The 24994-nt window shown below is 41.4% G+C and overlaps 2 protein-coding genes across 7 annotated transcripts in view; one reads left to right on the top strand and one right to left on the bottom strand.

Moving 5' to 3' along the window:
• LOC106510102 overlaps positions 1-14975 on the top strand; it is a 96069-nt gene extending 81094 nt beyond the window's left edge. For 2 of the 6 annotated variants that reach the window (XR_002343356.1, XM_021089444.1), the window contains one exon: positions 12100-13633. Coding sequence is in view for 1 of the 6 variants with exons in the window: in XM_021089444.1 (XP_020945103.1) it covers positions 12100-12230 (131 nt within the window). In the remaining 5 variants the exon portion in view is untranslated. Of the gene's footprint in view, positions 1-1538; positions 1670-2813; positions 2968-12099; positions 13634-14662 lie in introns of those variants that run through there. The other 4 variants (XR_002343354.1, XR_002343353.1, XR_002343355.1 and 1 more) reach the window with 4 other exon arrangements.
• The window catches only part of DPT (dermatopontin), a 31724-nt gene extending 13093 nt beyond the window's left edge, over positions 1-18631 (bottom strand). Inside the window, exons 1-2 of the mRNA XM_003125649.5 lie at positions 18227-18631; positions 1676-1801 (exon numbers count right to left, since the gene is read on the bottom strand). Of these exons, the coding sequence (XP_003125697.1) occupies positions 1676-1801; positions 18227-18531 (431 nt within the window). The 5' untranslated portion in view covers positions 18532-18631. The remainder of the gene's footprint in view (positions 1-1675; positions 1802-18226) is intronic.

Here is a 24994-nt window from a genome sequence, read left to right as displayed (position 1 = left end):
TCATGACTAAGGAAAGTTAAAGATGCCACTAAAATGTCTAGACACACCAGTGGGAGAGTGAGTCATGCACTGCTTACCATGGTGCACAAGACAATCTATTCTGCTGCTGCTCCAAGTATTCCTTTGAAAATGTACTATTTTCTTGACAACTGAGGTAGCTCTCAGCTCTATCATCACAAAACAAGAAAGAGGTGCAGCCAAGTGAAGCTTTCCTTAGAGGGACCACTTCAAAGTTGACTTGCTGTGTCTTTCCCCCTACCCTTTGGTTCAACCATCCATTGGTGACACGTCTGGGTGATGGAAGGCGAGGAAGGGTAAGGGTGTGATGGTGAGGGAGGGTGGGCAGACCTTTGCAGATCAAAGCCAAGGGTGAATTTTGATACCTGAGATTTAAATGTCTTGGGCAACTTAAGAAAAGTTGCTCATCTCCATTGGTCAGTCTTGGACCTCAAGACTTGTTCCTACACACATAGCTCCATGTTCATTGAATTCTTAGCATCTTAGCAGTTGGTGGGCTCCTTCCACTCTACCCCAGAATGTGAGACCTTTAGGTCTTTCATTCATGACCTGTCTCAGTTATATCCTATACCCTAACTGTGCCTGTTCACCTGCTGTGGTGGGATGGAATGGCTTTATGGAGATATTTTGGAGGATTGGATGAGGTCCCTGACCTATCAAATAGCTACTAATATTGGCTCACTTTGAGCTTGAATTTACCATTTATCATTGCCTCAGACAGAAAAACATTAGATAGCTTTTAGAGCTGTCTATCCCTAGAGACATTGTGCCCTACTTGGGCATCTGCAGAGTAATGCTGTCTGGTTATAGAGAATAAGCATAACTCACAAAGGCTGCCCTCCCCAGCATCACACTATAGAGAGATATATCACTTGAGCTATCCAAACTTCAAATGTTGACACTTTTGGATCCCTTTGTCCAAAGAAGAAGTGCCTGGTTGTTTCCATGCTGAAGAACTTGGGACCAATTGTGTTGTCAACCCAGTGTAAGTTATAAGGGTAAATAAATACATACACATTCTCCTAGTCAACTCAAAGACTAGGTCAAAGGATATTTGGCATCAGCTCAGGGAGCAGGAAAGGTACAAAATTTTATAGACTGAAATTACAATTGTGATTTAGAGAGCACCAACCTCTTTTTTCAGTCTATAATGATATGCTGCATTTGCCACTCTGACATGAAAGAGGGGTGGCTTCTTCCGAAGAAGTCTTGTAGCAAAACACAGGTTCTTGAATAGGTCCAGCAGCCTTGGATGTGATGAGAAGTTAGTGTGATAGAGGGGAAAGAGCACTGAACAGGTGTTGGTAAACCTCAGCTTGGAGATGAGTCCCCATGAAATAGCTAGGTGGTTTGGGGCCAGTTGCCACCTTGCTCTATTGTATTTCATTCCTTTTCTGCCAAAAGAGAGATGTAGGAGCATTGGGTTGATAGCTTGTAAGGTCATTCTCAGTGTGAATATAATTCTAGCCTTTCATTTCATTCCTTCGTTCCTTCATTCCTTCATTTCTTCTCTTTTATAGGCTAGCTGCTGTATTTAAAACTTCTTTGTGACAACCCAGGTTTATCTGAAACCTGAAACATGGATCAGAGCACCCTCCCCTAAGTTGCTCTCCAGCCTCGGTGGTAGTGAGAGGTTGAGTTTGGCTATTAAGCTCACCAGCAGGAATATGGGCATCTTTTGCTGTAGCGACAGCAGTAAAACTGCCACTCACGGTCCAGCACTGATTCGAAGTAGCGGCTCTGGAACCCTGCCACCAGTCCATTGTTGGAGCATGTCTGGTACCTGAAGAGAAGAGAACTCAAAATTAACTAACCACAATGACATACGAACAGATCCCCTTCCTGAGATTGAGATCACAGCTCCCACAGTTACTGAGTCGGGCCACTCTTTAATTGACCTAGATTCCTAACATTTTTTTTTCCATTTTTATGCAAATAATACTTTATTAGTATCAATGACATATACTTACCATTAAAATTCAAATGATTCAGAATCTCTCAACTGAAGGAGAATCGAGGAACTCTGCTCTTGTTAGACCTTTATGAATATATTGTTAGATGGAAGGATGCATAAATAGATGGATATAGAGGCATCTGTATCTTACCAAAAGCAAGATTGTATTATTTATGCCATTTAAAATAAGAGATCATACAATTTATTTTACTTGAATTAAAATAAAAAGAAGACAAAGAGAAACGCAATGGATTGATGAAATTCCAACTTTTCTTCTGCTTAAGAATAGAACCCTGGAGATTGAGCACAAGGATACTCTTCATTCTACCCCTAAACAGTAGGCAAAGCCCAGATGGGCACAGTGATTTATAAAGGGTGAATCAGCAAGGTAGCTGGGACCACAACCACAAGATGTAAATTGAGACCTATGCCCTTTGCACGATCCAGCCTTCTTTTCTCCACCATTGCTCACATTTCACTACCTATCCAGGAATTTTTCTATCACTCACAGATTGCAAGCTCTACATGGTCAGGGAGTGTTGTGGTCAAAATTCTATACAATGCCCACCGTGGGTCCTGGCAAATGGAGGCCCTCCTTACAGAGTGGTGACCGGCCACCTGAACTCAAACACCGTCTAAGGGTCCATTTCCTGTCTTAGCTGCTCAGTTCTTATTCTTCTAATCCACAGAACCTCTCCGTGGTCACATGAATTTTCACTCTCTCATTCCATCTGGGCTGAGGCTCGTCTAGGAATCTGTCCCTTTCGTCTTCACAGCACCTACCTAAGCAAGTGTTGGTTTAGAACAGTGATAACCATTTCTTCTTTTGTTCCATCTCCAGTGCTATATTCTCCCACTCTTGCCTCACATTCCACCAGTGCCTCAAGGCTTGCTACTTTTTGCGGTGATAAAAAGGATGTGCTCCACCTGGCCACAGTGGATTCCCAACTTATGTGATGTGAGAGCTTTCATAGGCCCTTCCAAAGACAAATATGGTATGATATCACTTACATGTGGAATCTATTAAAATTGTACAAAATAACTTATTTACAAAACAGAAACAAACTGGAGTTCCCATTGTGGCTCATTGGTAACAAACCTGACTAGTGTCCAGGATGATGCAGGTTCGATCCCTGACCCTCCTCAGTGGGTTAAGGATCTGGCATAGCTGTGAGCTGTGGTGTAGGTTGCAGACAAGGCTAAGATCCTGAGTTGCTGTGGCTGTGGCATAGGCCTGTGGCTACAGTTCTGATTGGACCCCAAGTCTGGGAACTTCCATATGACTTGGGTTTGGCCCTAAAAAGACAAAAACAAAAAAACAGAAACAAGCTCACAGATTTCAAAATCAAACTTATGATTATCATAAGGGAGACTGTGTTGGAGAGGAATAAATTAGGAGGATATGAATATAACATATACACACTACTGTATATAAAATAGATAATTAACAAACACCTTCTGGATAGCGTAGGGAAATCTACTGTAATAACTTATGTGGGAAAAAATGGATATATGGATATGCAAAAAAGTAAAAAAGTTCATATGACATATAAAGAAAAAAAAATTCAAAATAGGTCTTAAGCTACCTCCATTTCTTTGTGTTTTTTTACCCACCTGGCCACTGATCATGTTCCCTCTTATGAGTGAGCAGAGCAGGCAGTTCTCCCTGTGGCATGACCTGACAGCTGCTGGAATACAACCCTGCTTTCCGAGTAAAGATAAGTTTCCAGGAAATATAATAGATAAAGTAAGAATAATTATCTTGTGCTGATAGGCGAGAGGGAACTTGCCAAGACATAAACGATAAAACCATCAATGACCGGATTACATTTTGTTTTTAACTACTATAAATGATCTTCTGGATCTGACAAAACCAGATATTAAAGTATTTTGTGTTTGGTCAGAAAGCATATATACTTTTCATTCATTTATCATTCATTCATTCATTTATGCTTATATATATATTCAAATATATGTTTATTCACTCATCCATTCAACAAACTTGTACTCTCTCACTATTCTGTATCAGTCATTGTGCTTCTGCATTGAGAGAAGAATTGAGAGTGGGGCTTGCTACTTGGTCATCATGCAAATTAGCATGAATTCCCGGTTCCCAGGACTTGTAAGAATTCTTACAGACCTTAGAGAACTCAGCTATGGGAGATCAATAATGCAAATTAAGATGTAAATTGAGAAGTATGCCCTTTAATGATCCAGCCTTCTTTGCTGTACCATTGCTCACCTTTCATCAGGAGTATTACCACTGTGGAAAACACCTGGCACATTTCAGGAAGCCACATGGTTGGAATGGATAACTGTGATCTGAAGGGTAGTTTTGGGAGCTGATTTCCAGTATGGTCTAGCCTATCCTAATTCTAGCAGTGTGAGTAAGAGGCAACCTCAAAAGAAAGCTCTAAGAGTTGTAAACAAAGCTCATATGTGTCCAAACAGAGATGGTGCAGCAAACTTGTGTTCTCTGTGATCTTCTTTCTCACCATAACTAAAATTTTGCCTTCCTCTGAAATAGCCCTTTAGGAACTTAGCTGGGCTGTGGTTTCCTGGGAGCTGTTGCTCCATTGCCTTGGTTTGTCTTGATCTCTCAGGCTACCACAGGGATAGCATTCCCATGGTGGTAAGTTCCTGTAACAAAAATAAATGTTTCATGGGATACCAGTTCTGTAGGCCATCCAAGTCCCACGAATTCTGTGCTGGCTGGCAGCTGACCCTATAGTCCTGTATGGGAAGTATGTGTGTCACTTTCTTATATACCACCTTAGATAACGTTGCCCTGTGGAGATTATTGAACACTACAGGACCAGGGCCTAGCAACACACACACACACACACATGCTAAAAGTTGGATAACCAATCAGAACACACCTCCTGTAGATTCTGTCTCATTTCCTTCACATTTTGCTAGAGTGAGCTGGCACTGGAGTTTGGTAGTATGTATGGCCAACACAATGAAAATATTTCTTCTAGAATTGGATCTTTGTAAGGGTACATTTTCTTGCTCATGTGGGAGCAATACTGCACAGTGGTTAAGAACATAATATGTTGCTGGTGTTCCAACAACTCCTGACTGTGTCACCTTGACAGGTTTCCTACCCTCTAATGGTCTCAGTTTCCTAATCTGTAAAATGGGCATAATAACAATATGCACCAATTGAAGTTAAAGTGAGGACCAAATAAGGCAATATATATACAATTTTGCTGTACCATTTTGTAGCTTGGGTGATGGCGTCTTTTAATGCTTAGTAAATTACTTATTATTGTCATTGTACTTGCATTCAGTCCACACAGCACTTGTGAGTATACTCTACAAAATCTGCCCTTAGCTTCCCAGTCTCCTTCAATGGAAAGCTGGTAGATTCAAATGTATTCCTTGAGCTGCTGCTTCCTTAAAACAAAGATTATGGAGTTTGGATGTCTTAGTTGCTGATATACCCACTTTGCAGAATAGATATTGAGTATGACTTATTGCCCCCCAGTAGATGTTAAAGTCCTTGGAAAAAAAAGACCACTTAATCTTCAATTTGAATTCCCCAGAGGACCTGACACTTGGTCCAGGAAATATTTAATAGAACAATGAATGAATGAATGAGTGAATGATCAGGACATCTTACATTATCAGAGGCAGAAGGGCCTTTTAAGAGCCCATCACCCAAATCCGGGAAGGGCCCTGAAACTCCCTCCAGGAACTCAGATGAGCAATCCATCTCCCCACTTCCTTCTCCTCCAGAAACAAAGCCTGCCCAAGGATGAAGGTGAAAAATGGACATAGTTTGGGGCATTTCTCTCCTCCACTCCCCTCCCTTTCAATCACCTTTTTTTAAAAAAAAGCTCTTTATTTAATAAGACTCACCTAAACATTTGGCCACAAACTGGAGGATTGCAAATACAGGAGCCAGGCAGGTGACAAGTGGGGTGAGGGCAGCCTGTTAATGGGAGGGGCTGAGGAAGTTGGATAGGGCCTCCATTACTAAAGTGATTCAAATTCAATCTTTAAAAAAGTCTGATGGTGAAAAGACATTCCTGAGGCTCTGCTTCACTCTCCAGAACCTGATTGTTACTCCTGAATAGTCCCCAGGAAAGAGTTTGATGTGCAAGGAAACTCAGATTTAAAGAAATTATGTAATTCTCCAAAAGACAGAGAGCCGATAACACACACACAAACACACACACACACACACACACACACACACATTTGTCTTTTTGCCATTTCTTGGGCCGCTTCTGCAGCATATGGAGATTCCCAGGCTAGGGGTCCAATCGGAGCTGTAGCCGCCAGCCTACGCCAGAGCCACAGCAACGCGGGATCTGAGCCACATCCATGACCTACACCACAGCTCACGGCAATGCCGGATCGTTAATCCACTGAGCAAGGGCAAGGATTGAACCCACAACCTCATGGTTCCTAGTCGGATTTGTCAACCACTGCGCCATAATGGGAACTCCAACACATATATGTTATCTCATTTAATTCTCACAGCAATTCTGGGGGGTTGCCTTTGTAGAAGTAGAAACAGGCTTATAAATTTTATTTATTGAAAATGACTAGCCTAAAGATAGTAATGGGGCTGAATTTTGAGAATTGTTCTGTTTGATTCCAAAGCTCATAATCTTTCTATTACTTCAAGACACCTTAAAGAAACACACACACACAAAGGTATCCTAACTCTGTGAAAATCTCTTATTTATTGGGAAGATTATATCTGACAAGTACCCAGGCAAAAAGAAATCCCCTACTAAGAGGAGTGAATCTTTGCCATCGTTATAAAGCACAGCCAAGAGCCATTTTTGCAAAGCCCAATTCCCTCAGACAATTGATTCCTGGTACTCAGGAGACTGACCTAGATGGAAAATTAGCGTGAGTCCTAGATCTGCCATAAGTCTATTCTCCCACAGTCACCTTCTTGCCCTTAGAAGTCACTCTTACATGGGATGTGATGGCCCTGAAGTCATTATGGCTTTATTTAAGACTGAAAATACCATCGATGTCTAACATTCACCCATAACACTGTGGCATCAGTGTTGTGGCATAGGCTCCACCTCTGCACTAACTATGAGAGGGTAAGTCTCCTAGTGCTTCTGAGACACTCTCCTTCATGCATCAAGTGGGAAAAATGGTAATGCTGCCTTGCAGTACCATTGTGAAAATCAGACAAGATTAGACCATGAGTAACTCAAGGGTATAGACTGTATGCTATTCATCTTCATATTTATGGAGTCTGGCAAAGTCTGTGATAATAAGCATTTTGAATGAATAAGCAAATGAATGTATGAATGAGGAATACTTTATAAATTATAAAACACTATATCAATTAGTATGAGGATAATAGTGCTTAAACTTTATGTTCCTCTTTCATTGCTTTTTCAATTACTTTACTCTCTGGGCTTTAATTCCTAATCTCTGATGTAGGGAGGTTGATCTAGATTATACATGAGATCACTCACAGTGCTGAGATTCTTTGATTCTGTTATGCTCTGTTTGCCTTTTAAACTCCCAATGTGTACTCTTATCAGCCCACATCCTTACTTTTTAATCTTTTAATTTTGAAATGATTTTTGAGATACAGAAGAGTTGTAAAGATAATAAACAGGATTGATGTAGGCCCTTCACCAGGCTTCCACTAAAGTTATCTTTCACAACTCTGGTAGCTTTATGAACATTAAGAAATTAATATTTCAAATTTCAGACTTTAGTTTTTATCAGTTTTTCCATTAATGCCCTTTTTATATTACACAATCCAAACCAGGGTATCATGGAGCATTTAAATTGTATGGCTTTTGCAATTAAGAGTTTTGCTATTTTCTTTCTTTTTTTTCTTTTTATCCGTGATATATGCAAGTTCCCAGGCCAGAGATAGAACCTGTGCTACAGCAATGAACGACCCAGGCTGCTGCAGTAACAATGCCAGATCCTTAACCTGCTGTACCACAAAGGAACTCCAAGAGTTTTTCTATTTTATCTTTAAAAGCTTATAGGGACATTACATTTTTTGGGATAATGGAAATCTAATAAAGAATTTATCCTGAGATAACAAGCATGTTAGCATTCTCTGTGCATAGTTTGGAGACTTCAGGGAGTCGAAAAAAGGCATCCCTTATGGTGGTAAATGCAACAGGCCAAAATGAGATGTAGACAATCAAGTGGAACCCCAAATTATAGACATTGGAATACTGAGAATCATAAATGTAAGCAAAATGGTTTCTCTTACAGGAAGCTCTTCAGGCTTCTTTTTTGAGGGCACTGGGACAATGGCTGGGGTTTCGGCTGCTCCATGCACTAATTGGTCTTATGTGGTCTCCCACTACATATTTAATGGAGCCACTATGTACTAGCATTATTCTAGTGCTGGGAAATACTCTATGCAGTGGTGAATGAGACAGTTCCCACATTCGTGAAGCTTATATTTTGAAGGAGACAAACAATATACAAATATAAGTCAGGTGATGACAAGTGCACCACAGAAAAGACAAAGTGTCTGGGGACTAGAGGGTGGGAGATGTTTTAGAGGAGGTGGTCTGGGAAAACTTCTCGGAGGAGGAGGTGATCACAGTGTGTACTGAATGGTCAGAATAATGAATCAGACAGCTTTTTTTGTGTTATACAGAACCTTGGTCTCAAATTAGAATCAGATTATGGAAAACTGAGTTCCCACTGTAAAAAAATTAATCAACAGAAACCTCAATAAAATAGAGTCAGGAGACCAGAAGGGGGAGCTCTCAGATCCTGGGATGATAGTGGATCACAACAGGAAAATGAGAGATTTCCTCTTGCCTGGCAAGAGCTCAGCCAATGAGAGTATTATAACACGGCCAATGAAAAGCCATGGGCTCCTTGTTTACTACAGCCCTTTCCCACCTTCCTTTCCCCCTGTAAAAGAGTTCTCCTCTCCATCCTGTGGGGAACTTGCACATGGCTCACCATGGTTGCAGACTCCAAATTGCCATTCTTGCTCATCCCAAATGAACCCTTTTTATTTATTTATTTATTTATTTTTCCGGAGACATAGCTGACAGTCTATTTGTTTTAGGTCAACATTTTGTTGTTCCAGATGAGAACACAGTAAAGAACCCCCACCCCCATCCCCATTACTCTGAAGCTTGTGAGCAAATAGGTGTGGTACCTACGCTGTTGCTTGTTGCTTTTCTAACTGACTCTTGGGGTTTGAGGGTAAGTCTGTATCCTGGATTTGAGCTTAAGCCTCTCCGTGTTTTGAAGCTATCCATGTTTTAAAGTTTCTAAGAGATCTCTTTTAAAGTTTCATCTATTTTGGGTTAAGCCTTTGTTCTGTATGTGAGTACTCCTTACTTCAGCCCAGTTTTTGAAATCAGTCTGATCCAGCTGGAAAGGACTGGCCATCAGCCCATTCCTTTGGGGACAGAGGCTATTCTATTGCAACTGTGCTGAGCAGGTTTCTGCTTGGCTCTTTTGTAATAGACTGTTCCCTTAGAACTGGCTGTTATTAAGCCTGCATGTTGCTTAAGCTATTTGAGCAGTTTAAGTTGTTTGAAAATTATTCTTTTACTCTAGAGAAAAAGCTCTGAGAAATGGGATCCTGGGTAACTAAATAGATTCTCATACTGAGTGAAGTAAGTCAGAAAGAGAAAGACAAATACCATATGATATCACTTATATCTGGAATATAATATAAGGCACAAAAGAACCTTTCCACAGAAAAGAAAATCATGGACTTGGAGAATAGACTTGTGGGTGCCAAGGGGGAAGGGGAGGAATGGGAGGGAATGGGAGGGACTGGGAGCTTGGGGTAAATAGATGCAGAATGTTGCCTTCGGGATGGATTAGCAATGGGATCCTGCCGTGTAGCACTGGGAACTCTGTCTAGTCACTTATGATGGAACATGTAATGTGAGGAAAAAGAATGTATACAAGTAAGTGTAACTGGGTCTCCATGCTGTGCAGTAGAAAAAATATGTAAATAAAAGATAAAATAAATAAATAAATAAATAAATAAATAAATAAATAAATAAATAAATATTTTGAAGGCACCACTTTCCTACAGGGATCTTGGTTCATTTTATGTTTGAAAACCAAGGTCATTTTTCATGAGCATTTCTAATTAAATGAGTACAATGGCCATTATGAAGAACTTTTAAAAATCCCTAAACTCACTTTTCTTAGAACCCAAATTGGAGGAGTTCCCGTCATGGCTCAGTGGTTAACGAATCCGACTAGGAACCATGAGGTTGGGGGTTCGATCCCTGGCCTTGCTCAGTGGGTTAAGGATGCGATGTTGCCATGAGCTGTGGTGTAGGTTGTAGACTCGGCTCGGATCCCACCTTGCTGTGGCTCTGGCGTAGGCCATCGGCTACAGCTCCAATTAGACCCCTAGCCTAGGAACCTCCATATGCTGCAGGAGCAGCCCAAGAAATGGCAAAAAGACAAAAAAACAAAACAAAAAAACCAAAAAGAAAAAACAGAACCAAAAACAAAAATCCAAATTGGACAACCATGGCTTTAAAATTTCCTAAACTAAGTGGAATGCCTATTTTGATTGGTATTTTGAGGTTTTCAAGCATTATCAGGAGCTTAAAATTGCCGCTCTGTACAATAGGACTTTAAGATTAACTGAGGTAAACATTTAGAAAAAGATAAATGGTTCTGGAAGGCTCAGGCTCTTCTTTCTTGGCTTCTCTGACTCAGGCTCCACCTCTGGCACTATCTTATCTCTCACCTTCAGCTCCTCCTGCTCAGGCCCCAAATCCAGTGCCATCCTCCTCCTTCCTTCTTTGCCGCCTACATCTCCTCTGTATACCCAGTTTCCCCATACCAAATCTCTTGCCAAACCTCCCCTTTTCTCTGAAACTCTCCCCACTCTCTTTTCTTCCAAACCTATCAGAAATTGTCACTTTTAAAATTAAGAGATCTGAGGGTCCAGAGCCTAACCTTTTAATTTCTCATACTTCCTGGAATAAAGCTGAGCTGAGAGCTACAGTCAAAGAGTTTCCAAAGTAACTGGAGATCCTCACAGATTTGCCTCAAAATTTAATATCATCATTCAAATTCATCAACCTGATTTCTTCAACTTGCATCAGCTAGTTCATAGGCTTGTTGGTGAAGTCCATGCCCAGAACTGGATGAAAACCACTAATGGGGAAAATCCTGAAAGGTCTCTAGAATTTACAGCTCATTAACTTATCATATGCTCAGGCTTGGACAATCACCAGGAGACTTCATTGAACAATTCTTAGGGCTTTTCCAAAGCTAGTTGATTAGAACAAAATTTAGGCTTGCACATACAGAAATCTTATGAACCTGTTCATGATTATTACAAAACTGACTTCAGGTTATTAATAAAGAAAATTCTGGTCTTTTTTTAGATGTTGATTCCACTCAGGTAGCTTTTAACTTTATTAATGGGCTGGGCAAGGACCTCTCCCTTCTAGTAAAAAGGACCAGGATGGAATGAAAACCATGTCCACCCCAAATTAGATAATCTGATAAACCAGCTCTCTCATACTCTAGATGAGTCACTGAAAAGGAAGACCACCAAAATTCTTAATCTTCAACTCTAGCAGATTAAGGCCCATGAATGAAACCAACTCCCCCTCCCCAAGTTTCTGCTATTATTGCAAAAAGCCAGAATATTGGAAAAGAAGTTGCTACAAATTTAAGTGCTTTAGGCACCCTCTAACTAGCCTTTCCAACATCCTCCCACTTTTCAATGACCAGGCTCCAAGGAACTGCAGGAGTGCTTTCCAATCCTCCCTCTTGACTGACATGAAGAAAGTTTCTCGAGATTTGGGATGAATCACTTCCAGCTTTAACTGACACCAGAGCCAGTTCTCTGTGTTCCAGAGAAAGCCCCTGACATGAAGTTCTAGAACACTTCAGTTAGTGGGGATCTTTACTAAACTTCAAGAGGTTACTGTCTGAATTTATTTTCTTTGGCTTAGGCCCGTTGACACTTTGAAACTTACCACCTTCTCCTCAGTTTCTCAGCCCATCCATTTATGAGGTCAAGACTTAGAGAAGCATCATGCAGGAACTTCTTACTCCCAAAAACGGAAAGTAATTCTAGAATTTGGCAATAGTCATCAAAGCAGCCAACCAGATGAATTAAATAACTTTGCCTTTTTTTTTTTTCTTTGTTTTTAAAGGTACTAGAGTTGATTCTGGAAACACTGATCATCTGCCCATATGGAATCAACTACCACCCCCTCCTTATGGGAAAAATCGCCAACTGATAATGGCAAAATCCACAGCCTACCACCCATTAAAACTCAGATAGATCCCTTAAAATATCTTTCTAGAATCAATCAATATAAGAAGAACTTCAAGGCACAAAGGCCATATTAGAAGATTACAAGGCTCAAGACCTCATTGTCTTGTATACTAACTAGTTCCTGTAATGCTTCTATTTTACTGGTGAGAAAATCTAAGAGCTGAGAATGGAGTTTTGTCCAGGACATCTGAGCAAAAAAGAGTATTGTTATCCCTTGATCTCATGTTACTAACATCCATTCCCACTGGAAGAATTTTTTTTTTTACCGTAATTGATTTATGAAGTATATTCTTTAGTGTTCAGGTGATGAAGCTAGCTAATACCCTTTTCTTTTCCTGGGAAGAAAGAATTCACCTGTACAGTAATGCATCAGGGTTTTACTGAGAGTTTTCATTTATCACAAATCCTGAAGGCCCATCTGGATGATATAAAGTTCCCTAGGAGTTCTACTTCATTGCAATATGTAGATGATTTGCTTCTTTGCTCTCCTTCTCCAGACTCTTCACTGGAATACAGTATCCACTTCCTAAAGCTTTTGATGTTAAAGGGACATAACATTATTTAAGGAAAAAATACAGTTTTCCCAAACCCAGTTCAACATTTAGGGCCCTTGATATTGAAACTAGGGCTACATCTAGATGCAAATAGTCTTCATGGTTTCCTAAGTTCCCCAAACCCCAAACTAAATGCCAACTGCAAGGTTTTCTTGGGCTAGTTAGTTATTGCCAAAATTGGATTCCAAATTTTTCTTTTATAGCCAGACCTTTGTATGCATTGTTAAAGAACAACAATCCTTACCCAATTTTTTGGCAGAAACTGAATGATATAGCCTTGGAGACCTTAAAGGAGAGTTTGACGAACCTACCTGCATTTTACGTCCTAATTATCAGATTCCCTTTTTCCTTTATGTGTATGAAAAAGAAGGAAATGCCACTGGGGCACTCACTCAAAAACACAGAGACCACCATCAACCCATAGGGTATTATACCTAGTAACCTAACCCTGTAGCTCGAGAATATAACTCTTAGGTTACAACTATTACAGACACTACTTTTTTTGTTAGGTCTACTGAGAAAATCATTGTGGGATCCCCTTTAACTATTTTTGTACCTCATGCTGTAGAAGCCCTCCTTAATCTCAACAGCCAGCTACCTTACTTCCTAAGAAGTCCTGTTGTTAATGTCTTTTCACATAATTCTTTTACTTTGCATAACCTTAACTCTGTTACTCTTCTCCCTGCTGCTACTGATAAAGTTTCTCATGACTGCTTAACACTGATGGGTCACATCCTGACTCTCTGTGATGATCTGCAGGAAATTTCTTTGGGTAATTTATATTTATATTTATATTTATATTTATATTTATATTTATATTCACTGCTGGTACCCAATTAAAAGATAACAATGGTGATTATTGTGCTGCGTATTTTATGCTATGGCAACTCCTTTTTATTTTATTTTATTATTTATTTATTTATTTATTTATTGTCCTTTCTAGGGCCGTGCCCACAGCCTATGGAGGTTCCCAGGCTAGGGGTGTAATCAGAGCTGTAGCTACTGGCCTACACCAGAGCCACAGCAACATGGGATTTGAGCCGTGTCTGCAACCTACACCACAGCTCTCAGCAACGCCGGATCCTTAACCCACTGAGCAAGGCCAGGGATTGAACCCGAAACCTCACAGTTCCTACTCGGATTCGTTAACCACTGCGCCATGACGGGAACTCCTGCAACTCCTTTTTATATTGGTTACATGGTACCTTAATCTATGGCTCCTTCAGCCTAGCAGGTTGAGTTATATGCTCTTACTCAGACTCATTCTTTAACCAAAAATAAAACTGCCAAAATTTGCACTAAGAGTGGATATGCTTTCAGAGTAGCTCATGATTTTGGAATGCTGGTTTCCTCCTCTCTTATCACATGGCTTATCTTTGGTGAATTTGTAAATTCAAATAGTTAGCTTTAATACAAGCTGTCATTTTAAAATGTTTTTTCGGGATTCTTTGAAGCTCAGGAAAAAAAAAAAAAAAAGAAAAAAATACAGGTGCCAGTAGACTGAACACTCTTCCTCTGAATTCAGACTCCATGCAAAGCTGGCTTGCCTCAAATCAGCTTCATCAAATTTCAGATTCACAAAAATCTTTACTGACTGCCCATGACATGCCAGGACTTTGTTTTAGATATAGATTTGTTTTAGAGTTCTTCTACACTTCCTCCTATAAGCATCAGAGTAACACCCCCTAACAGCTTGTGAAGTGGGTTCATACATTTTTTGTTGTCACCAGAATGAAAAACTGAATGCCTAAGACCATAGAGTTCAGAGATGAGAGAAACAGGAGCTGTGAATAAAAGTTTCCTGATTCTAAGACCAGAGCTCCTTCCACCACACTCCATCTCAAACTCACTAGAAAAATCCCAGCTTCATTTTGTTCCACACAGGACCCACATGACCTACAGCCTGTGCCAACCCGAGTTTGAGAAGATTCTCCAAGAACAGTTGAAGCATGCACACTCTGAGATGGCAAAATACCACTCACAGGACCCAAGTTAAGCCTCCAGGCAGTTGTATGCAGGGAGCAGCATGCACAGTTTAGAATCTGGCATCTGAAGAAGTGATTTTCAGCAGAGAAACTTTACAAAACAGTAGTGTTACAAGTCAATCAGCCATGATGAAAGCATCTGGAATCTAATATATGGCACAAATGAAGCTTTCCACAGAAAAGAAAATCATGGACTTGGAGAAGAGACTTGTGGTTGCTTGGGGGTGGGGTGGGGTGGGGAGGGAATGGGATGGATTGGGAGTTTGGGGTTAACAGTTGCAGACTATTGCTTTTGGAATGGATTAGCAATGAGATCCTGCTGTGCAGTACTCAGAACTATGTCTAGTCACTTATAATGGAGCATGATAATGTAAGAAAAAAGAATGTATATATGTATGTGTAATTGGGTCACCATGCTGTACAGTAGAAAAAAAAATGTATTGGGAAATAAAAAAAGGAAAGAAAGAAAAAAGACTGCGCTTCAATTAGCAAGTGTCTTTAGCAGATCCTATGCGCTATTGTCAATCTGTGTTCAAGACTCCTCCCCCCTTTTAAAAGAAACCTGCAGGAATCCCCAAGGAGGCTCAGCGGAAACAAATCGTACTAGCATCCATGAGGACGCAGGTTTGATCCCTGGCCTTGCTCAGTGGGTTAAGGATCCGGCATTGCCATGAGCTGTGGTGTAGGTCACAGATGCAGCTCGAATCTGGTGTTACTGTGGCCGTGGTGTTGGCCAGCAGCTACAGCTCCGATTTGACCCCTAGCCTGGGAACCTCCATCTGCCTTGGGTGTGCCCCCCAAAACAGATAAATAAATAAATAAAATAAACTTGCAAACTAATGTACTTACACAAGGCAGTCAAACTGCACAAAATTATCTACTCTTCTCCTGTAACAGACTAAATGCCTGAAGCCAAAGGGGAGGTTTAATTGCTCCCTAGTTTATGAGCAATTTCTCTCCTTCCAGATTTTTCACTGAGACTGGAGTCTAAACTCAAAGCAATAATCATCTAAAAAAAAAAAAAAAAAAACCTCTGGGGTAATTGGTTTCAGTCCTGGGGCAGCTGAGTCCTACTGTTTTTCACGTTTGTACATTTTTTACTCTGTGATTAATGGAGCAGGAGAAGGAGGCAACAGAGGGTGGAAAGGTGAAAGTAAAAAAATCATTTGACTCTTCATACTCAAAAATGTGGAGGAAGAAGAGGTGGAAAAGAGAGAGATCTTGCCTGTCAGCTTCTTGTTTGACTCCCAATGGCCAGATAAAATCATATAATTTCCACTCCCTCTCTTGCTTCCCTTCAAATAGTTTGAGAGTTAATGACAAACCAGTCACACGTTGGCAAGTTTTCAATGAAACATAATTTGCCTTCTCTGCCTAGCAGAGATAAACACAAGCATCAACAGAATACAAGAAAAATCCAGCTGTATTTTCAGGGCCAAACAAAGCATAGAGTATTGGAGCCCTGGAGCCTTCCAGGATCATGCAGTCTGACCATTCATTTTCCCGAATGTGGCAGGAGACTAGAGAGCTGAACCCATGGTCCAAGGTCACCCGGCAAGTTGTCTTTTAGAACTAGGATCTAAATTCAGGCTTCCTGACTCAGAGCCCAGGGCTCTTCCCTTGGGTCTAAGAAATCATCTGGGTACTATTTTGCTGTGGCTCAAAAGGGGGCATCAGAAAGGGGCCCCACCCATATAATCGTGCCCTAAATGGGAGGACTAGACAGACCATTGTAATTAGGTCATTCCCATGCTCTGTGCCAGGCAGTGGGCCTGACTATGGGGAGCCACTGGAAACTGTCAGTCATTGACGGGAGGCTGGGCTGTGAGTCAGCCATCCGTCAGAAGGGGTTTGGGATAATTAAATCTGCTCTTTAGGGGCAGTGGGCATGGATGAGTAAAGCGCAACAAAGGGGCCCCTGCCTATAGCTGCCCATGACCCTCTCTGCATTCCTTGTACAGGCTGGCTGCACCCCTCCTCAATCTTGGTGGTAATCAAGCTGGTTCCATCCCTCCAGACCTAGCTCCTGTTCTGATCTTGCAGATTCCTGCCCTCCCCAGTATGAAGAACTTCCCTGAGTCCAGAAGTGTGGCCCTGGCTATGCTGACCAAGCCCCCACTGCGCAGAGGCAGCAAACTCTCAAGTAGCCTGTTACCATGACTAAGAACTGAAATGCTTTGGTATTGAGGCTCGCTGAATCCAAATCCTGGCTCTACTACTTTCCAGAAGAGGAAAGCCCTGGTCTCTAGACTGTAGCCTGTCTACCTATAAAATGACTTACAGATTTGTTTTGATCATTAAATGAGATAATCCATATAAAGCATTCAGCACAGTGCTTGCTCAGGGTAAGCACTCAATCAATGGCAGCTGTTTTTATTACTCTGTTGCCTGGCTCTCCCACCCATCAGTCTTTTTGTCTTGATTTCCATCATTGCTCTGTGACCCACAGAATTTTGTGCTCTGACCCCCACTGTACCACTGTACCACTGATGGGACTCTTCAGTCTTCTCTCAACAATTACCACAGTGGCAGCCTGCAAGCCCGGCTTCCTCCTCCCCCAGCCAGGCTCCCCCAGTATTTGCCTCCACCCTCTCTGCCAACTCACCCAGCAGTCCTGCCTCCATCTAGGCTGCAGTGACTAACTGGCCTCAAAGTCCATACCTCCTGGGATGAGTTCTGATCAAGATCAAGGGTGAGCCAGTGATACCCCACAGCAAAGACACAGACTCAGGCCATTCCTATGTCATTAACCACAGCAGAACCTAGTCAGGTAAGATTAGTACTTCTCTCCCCAAAGACTTTAGTAAATAAACTATTTCCTAGAAATAAAGCCCATTACAAATTCAGACAGAGAGAAGGACCATGGTACTTAAAACTGAGAGAGCACATTTAATCAGGCAGCAGAGAAACATTTAATTTCATTTCTCTTTGCCTACATTTCTTTGACCCCTCTGCCCCAATTTACTTGCTCTAAATCAGGACTTCTCAAACTGTCTGTGGTAAGGGTCTCATTGTTTACTATCCCCAAACAGTTGGGTACTGATACTTTTGTTAAAGAGTCAAAATAAATGACTACCAAACTTAAATGCCATTTGGACATCACAGCAATGTTAAGTTGCTTCAAAGTTTCTTAAATACTTTCCATTTCTACACTTATCTTTTGGCAGACTGGGAGAACATTTCCCAGACCCACAGTAGTCCGTGGACCGAATTGAGAGTGGGGCTGCTTCTAGAAGGGACAGAACCACAGGGGAGTCTGTCTGCCATGGACACTCCCCATCCTGGGTTTTTGTCTTGTAGGGCCATCAGCTCAATCGCAGTCCTGCCTCACCCAGAGCACGCAAGGGGAAGGTTCCTGGTAGGACTTGCCCAATCCTTAGTGCGCGCTCTTCCCTGAGGGTCAAGCAGCCCCCAGGAGGAGGGCTGTCATGTTCCCAGCCGTCTGCCGCCCTCTGGCTCTTACCATTCCATTCCAGCCCTGTTGATCTCCTCCCACCAGCACTCCGAAGGCTCCCCGAGGCTCTGCGGCGTGGGCATGCAGGCGTAGTTCCACTGTCTGTCAGATCCTTCCTTCTTGTTGAAGATGCTCCTCACAGCCACCACCACCTGCCCATGGGGACACTGGTAGCTGAAGCCCTGCCGGTTCAGATTCACCCACCCGTCGTCGCTATAGTCGTGGTACTGCTGGTATGGGTACCCGTAGTCACCGTACTGTCCCCAGGCCACGGTGACCAGTGGCAGAAGCACCCACAGAAGAGTGAGGTCCATGCTGCCTGGAATTCTGGCAAAAAATATGACCCTATGTCTGCTGGGCTGCCTGTTTTATACAGCTGCTGCTGACATGTGGCTTCCAGATGTGGGTGAGCAGGCTCCAACTGCAGTGTGTCATCGTTTAAGCAAAAGTTTTCGGCGCAGAGATCCTGGCCATAAGTACATTCAGTTTGTTTTAAGGTGGAATTCTAGGAAAGCTGTAAATGGGAGAAACTCTCTAGAGAAGGAACAACTCAGCAGATAGATTTTAAAAGCAAATGGCTTCACACTCCTTAGAACTATTCACCTGAAAAAAAAGCAGTGTATTTATTCCTCATCTCTCAGTACCTTACCTCTTTATGCTCCACTCTATTGCTGCTATCAACCCCCTGCATTTATTCTCCAAACCAGCTTTGAAGGACCACACACATGCAGAACGTGATTAAAGTGATTTCAAAACACCAAAATAATAGGATGAAGGGACAGAATCATTTAAAGTACTGCAAGGCTGGATGCCTGATTTCTTTTAAGTTCTTAGCCTCACATCTTTTAACTACCAGTTAAAGCCACATTTGTAGGCTACTCTGAGTATTCAGTCACATATGGAAGTACTATGTGAGAGTCCATGGGGAGACAAGTTGGGCATTATCTCTACACTTAAGCATCCTTCTGAGCTGCTGAAATTAGACCTAGCTATACCTAGAAACTGTGCTTGGCTCTCAAATATGTAATGAGTTTAATCTGAATAAAGCTGCCTTTTTTTTTTTTCTTTTCTTTTTTTGGCCATGCCTGAGGCATGTGGAAGTTCCCTGGCCAGGGATCCAATCTGTGCCACAGAAGGGCCCCATGCCACTGCAGTGACAACGCTGGACCCTTAACCCCTGTGCTGCAAGAGAACTGAATAAAGCCACTTTTTATCCTTTGGTTTTTTTCCCCCTCCAGGTTAAGTTTTCTTTGGAATGACATATAATTTACATATAATAAATGCATCTTTTCCAATGTTCAGCATACAGTCATTTAGCCAGCACCATCAAGACATAGAACAGTTCCAGAAAGCCTCCAACCCCGTTATGCTTTGGTAGTCAAATCCTCCCCAAGACCCCGCCCCTGATAACCTTCAATCTACTTTCTGTCACTATCACTATGCCTTTTTTCAGGATGTCAAGTAGGTGGAATCACACAATATGCAGTTTTTTGTCTACTTTCACTAGGAATAATGCTTCCGAGATCCATGCATATCACTGTGTGTCAGTAGTTTATTCCTTTTCACTTTTGAGTGGTCTTCTATGGTATGGCTGTCCTACAGGCAGCTTATACCTTTGAAAGACATTTGATTTTTCTCCAGTTTTTAGGAATTATGAATAAAACTGCTATAAATATCCATGAACAAGTTTTTGTACAAACAAATTTTTATTTCATTTGGTCAAATACTTAGGAGTGAGGGTGCCAGATCTTAAGGTAAGTGTATTTTTAATCTTGTAAGAAATTACCTGATATCTAAAATGCCGAACCATTGTGGATCCCTCCCAGAAAATTGCTGTTACTTTTATTGTAGCCATTTTAATAGGTTAATAGATTCCCAGCGGTATTTCAGTGAGGTTTTGATTTGCATTCCCCTAATGACTAATGATTTTCAGCATCTTTTCATGTGTTTATTGGCCCTCCATCTGTCTTCTTTGGAGATTTAACTGTTTAAATCTCTTGAGCCCTCTGGGCATCTCCTTAGTGGATAGTATTTACCATTTTTCACCAGGGCCGTCCTTAAGAAAGTTTCTTAAAATTGATGGTTGAAGACCAATTATCTCTTAAGCACTTGTGAGGATGATTAAAATGCAGATTCCTGAACTTTACTCCAGTCCTACTAAAATCATAACCTGGTACCCAGGTATCTGCATTAAAAATTCTTCAAGGTGATTCTTATTCATATCAAAGTTTAAGATCCACTTTCTTAAAGGAATATGGGACCAGGGAAGAGGGGTGAATCACACTCTAAGTCCTACTCCTTGCCCAATGTATAGCACATTTAACAGATGGCATTCAGGTTAGATTAAGGTAACCTTGAAGGAGAAAGTTACACATAGGAGGAAAGCAAATAAGTGGTGTGGTGTGTGTGTGTGGTGTGTGTGCACGCACTGGGCATGTAATTAGCTCTGGTGATGTAGTTATCAAAGGGAGGGGAAACTCGGGACTGAATAGGCATATGAATCCCAGTTTTGTTTTAGTACCACCTTCTCCTATCACTTCTATCCACAAGTAACTCCCTAGTGTTGGCAACTGGAGTGCTCCAAGTTCAGGGTGACCACTTGGATTTATGATATGCTGGAACTATACCTAGACACAGTGCTTGGCTTTCAAATATGTAATGAGTTTAGTCCTGTCAGCACTTAAAAATTACCTGGGGAAACTTTTGAAAAATGCCAGTGTCTGAGCCTCACCCCAGACCCATAAGAAGCTTTTGAGCTGAGTCCAGAAAATAGTAGCCTTGAAAACTTTCCTGTATGATTTGCATGTACGGTCAAGATTGATAACCACTGCTATAGAGAGTTTTGGGTATTTTTTTGGCTGCACCCTTGGCATGCAGAAGTTACCAGGGCCAGGGTTTGAACGCTAGCCACAGCAATTACAACACTGAATCCTTAACTGCTAGGCTACTGGGGAACTCCTAGAGGTTTTAAAATGTGTCATCCTAATGCTCATGAGTTATATCCTGCATTCTGGGTAGGATTTACCAGTAATCTTAAACCTTAAAGAGCTCCAAGAAACAAGTCATCGTAAGCACTCATCTTTATCATGCATTCATTTCCCAACAATTTCCAGGCCCTGCCTGTTCCCTGTTCTCTGCAGACCTCTCTTATTTTACAGATTACAGCTACCATAGATTACAGACTCCCTGTAACGTACATGAGTAAACATCTTTATAGATTAGGTTAGATTAGGTATAGATTCCTATTACTTACAGTCGAAAACATCCTAACTCATGAAATGTCTGAGATTCCATAAACTGCTGAGAACTTGGAGCCAATTGCTAGAGGCCTCACAGAGAATGGTTCCCCTGAGCAGACATTAAGAATATTTAAGGAGTTCCCGTTGTGGCGCAGTGGTTGGCGAATCCGACTAGGAACCATGAGGTTGCGGGTTCGGTTCCTGGCCTTGCTCAGTGGGTTAACGATCTGGCGTTGCTGTGAGCTGTGGTGTAGTTGCAGACATGGCTCGGATCCCGTGTTGCTGTGGCCCTGGTGTAGGCCGGTGGCTACAGCTCTGATTGGACCCCTAGCCTGGGAATCTCCATACGCCGCGGGAGCGGCCCAAGAAATAGCAAAAAGACAAAAAAAAAAAAAAAATTAAGAATATTTAAGTTAGAGTTCCCACTGTGGCTTAATGGGTTAAGAACTTGACATAGTGTCCATGAGGTTGCAGGTTTGATCTCTGGCCTTGCTTAGGGGGTTAAGGATCTAGTGTTGCCACCATGGCTGTGGCATAGGCTGGCAGCCGCAGCTCTGATTTGACCCCTAGCTCGGGAACTTCCATATGCTGCAGGTGCAGCCCCCCCAAAAAAGAATGCCTAAGTTTATCCTCTGTACAGTTTACTATGCATTTTCAACTAGGTTATATTATCTTTCTCACAGCCTTATATATTTGTGAGGAATTATAGGATTGGTTTCCTACAGATGAGGAAACTGCGCTCAGGAAGTCTTTTGGTTCAGATTCCTAGAGCTGGAGGGGCATGAGCTCCGGGTCTTCTGATTCTTATTCCGTGATTCCTTTCCTTATTTTTATCAAAAGTGCAGTCCACTAATTATACATCGACATTTAGAAACAATTACCAAAGTAAATGTTTATAAGGTTATTCATATTAACACACACACATGCACACGTGCGCACACACACACACACACTAATTTGCACTAAGAATTTCTGCTGTTCTTGGCAAAGTGTGCTCAGTAGGTCCTGGGGAACTTCAAGAACTAAGTTTTAGATCAGTAGTTTTCCAGGTGTAGTTCTACAACCTGAAGCATCATCATCCCCTGGGAACTTGTAGAAACACAAATTCTCCGGCCCTACTCCACACCTACTGAATTGGACCCTCTGGGGTGGGGCCAAACGATATTCACTTTCACAAACCCTCCAGGTGATACAATGCATGTCTTGGAACTATTACATACAAGATAACTTGGAAAACTCTACCCAAATTCCGGATTCACTTGGAAAGGAGTAATATATTGATACTAAAGCCTATCTGACCCAATTCATTCATATTTATTCCACAGCCCACAGCGTAACCACTGTGCTCTCTCACTTCCTAGTAGTAATGGACTTGAGATGCTTTGGAGAGACTCTGCCAATGAGCTTTCCAAAGCCTGGATAACTTTTTTTTCTTCTCCTCTTTCTTCTTCTCTTCCTTCTTCTAGCTATATTGAGATGTAATTCACACGTCATACAATTCACCATTTCAGGTATATAATTCAATGGCTGGCTATTAGTATGGTCACAGAGTTGTACCACTATCACCACAATCAATGTTAGAACATCATACAACAGGAAATTCTGTACCCATTAGCAATCGCACTCCATTTTTTTCCTCAGTCCTTTAGCCCTAGGTAACCACTAATTTACTTTCTGTTTCTGTGGGTTTGTCTAATCTGGATATTTCACATAAATGGAGTCATTCAATATGTGGTCTTTTAAGAGTGGTCTTTTACTTAGTCTACTATTTTCATGGTTATTCCATGTTACAGCATGTGTTGGTACTGCATCTCTTTCTATTCCCAAACAATAGTCCACCGTACGGGTCTACCGCATGATATTTATCCATCATAAGTTGATAGACCTTTGAATTATTTCCACCTTTTGACTCTGAACAATGTTGTTATGAACATTCACATCCAAGTTTTCATGGGGCCACATGTTTTCATTTCCCTTGAATGTGTATCTAAGAGTGGACTCACTGGGCTGTATGGTTACTTTACTTTTAAGTTTTTGAGGAAATTCTAGGCTGTTTTCAAAGCATCTTTACCATTTTACACTTCTACCAGCAGTATTTGAGTGTTTCAATTTTTTACATCCTCACCAATGCTTGTTATTACACCTGAGTTCTTCTGAAAAGTATGGAAAGCCACAGCCACTATGATAAGATTTTTTTTGAATCCTGAATTCTCTCCTACCTGGAAGCTTCCTCAGAGATATAATCCCTTCTTGAGAAATTCTTAATATACTGTTTGGCCTGATCTCCATGGGGAGCCCCCAGCATGGCGTTTGAATCAATGCATTCCTTGGAATGACTTAGACTTTTAGGATTCGGGCAGATCCTGTTGTACATTGCCAATTAAAAATATATACTCGGGCTGTGGGATGGAAATCCTGTGAAATCAGATTGTTACGATCATTATACAACTACAGATGTGATAAATTCATTTTAGTAATAAAAAAATAAAAAAATAAAAATAACAATAAAAAAATAAAATAAAATAAAAAGGACATACTTACAGCGTCACTCTAGAGCAGACCAAATCCTAGAGAAATGGGTATGACCTGTTGGCTCCATGGACAAGCTATTGAAACGGCAGAGTTCATGGCTCACCCTAGTGTCTGGAAGAAGGTGGTAGCTCCAGATGAACAGGTGCTTAATCTAAAATATTGACTGGAAATTACTGGAGGATTCAATTTCCACACACTTTCCCTCTTTCAACTTCTGTGTATAATTAGGATTTGTTTGCAACTCTATGTGGCCGAAGTATGGGGTCTTTGTCTATATACTCTTAGGAAAGACAGCAAGTGTCTGCTAAACCATTCGTGTTTTCCCTCCTAAAAGATCATTTACCACTTCCACAGTTTAGCTAAGGAAGGCCTTGAATAGGTCCAACATGCCCTCTTCTTCCTCAAGCTTGCCATTCCTTGCATGATACTTTGCTTTCCTAAGATGGAAACATTTGTGCCGTTTGAAGTTAGCCCTGAGAACTACCAGTGAGGTTAAATATTTGAGGCTGAAGAGAAAGAGTAAGCAGCAAGGTCAAGGAAAAAGCAGAGAGAGGATAGGGAGGGGTAGAATAAAGTGTCCCTATTGTGTGCTAGATACTCTGTGTGCTTTACATGTGCAGACCAGGTATTCTTCCAACAGCTCTAGGATGACCATTTTATGGTTGAGGAAAACGAGATTCAGAAAGAATTAGTAACTTGCCCTAATTTCCATAGCCAGCACAAGGCACAATGGGGATTTCATCGAATTCATCAATTTGTTTTCCTTAATGAGGAGATTATTTTATCCTAGGTGGAGGAGGACCTCAGAGCAGTGGCACACAATCCTGAAAAAGAGCAGAGGCTCATGGAATCAAGATAGCTGGGTTAGAATGTTGGTTCTACAAGTAAATGAAACAACATTAGACAAGAGTTTCTTGATCTTGGCAGTCCTGATACTTTGAGCCAGATACTTCTTTGTTGTGGATGGAGACTGTCCCGTACATCATAGGATATTGAGCCTCATCCC

This window comes from Sus scrofa, chromosome 4 (assembly GCF_000003025.6).
Source record: "Sus scrofa isolate TJ Tabasco breed Duroc chromosome 4, Sscrofa11.1, whole genome shotgun sequence".
Taxonomy (NCBI): domain Eukaryota; kingdom Metazoa; phylum Chordata; class Mammalia; order Artiodactyla; family Suidae; genus Sus; species Sus scrofa.
Note: the sequence above shows the minus strand (reverse complement) of the source record. Positions and strands in the feature narration are given on the sequence as shown.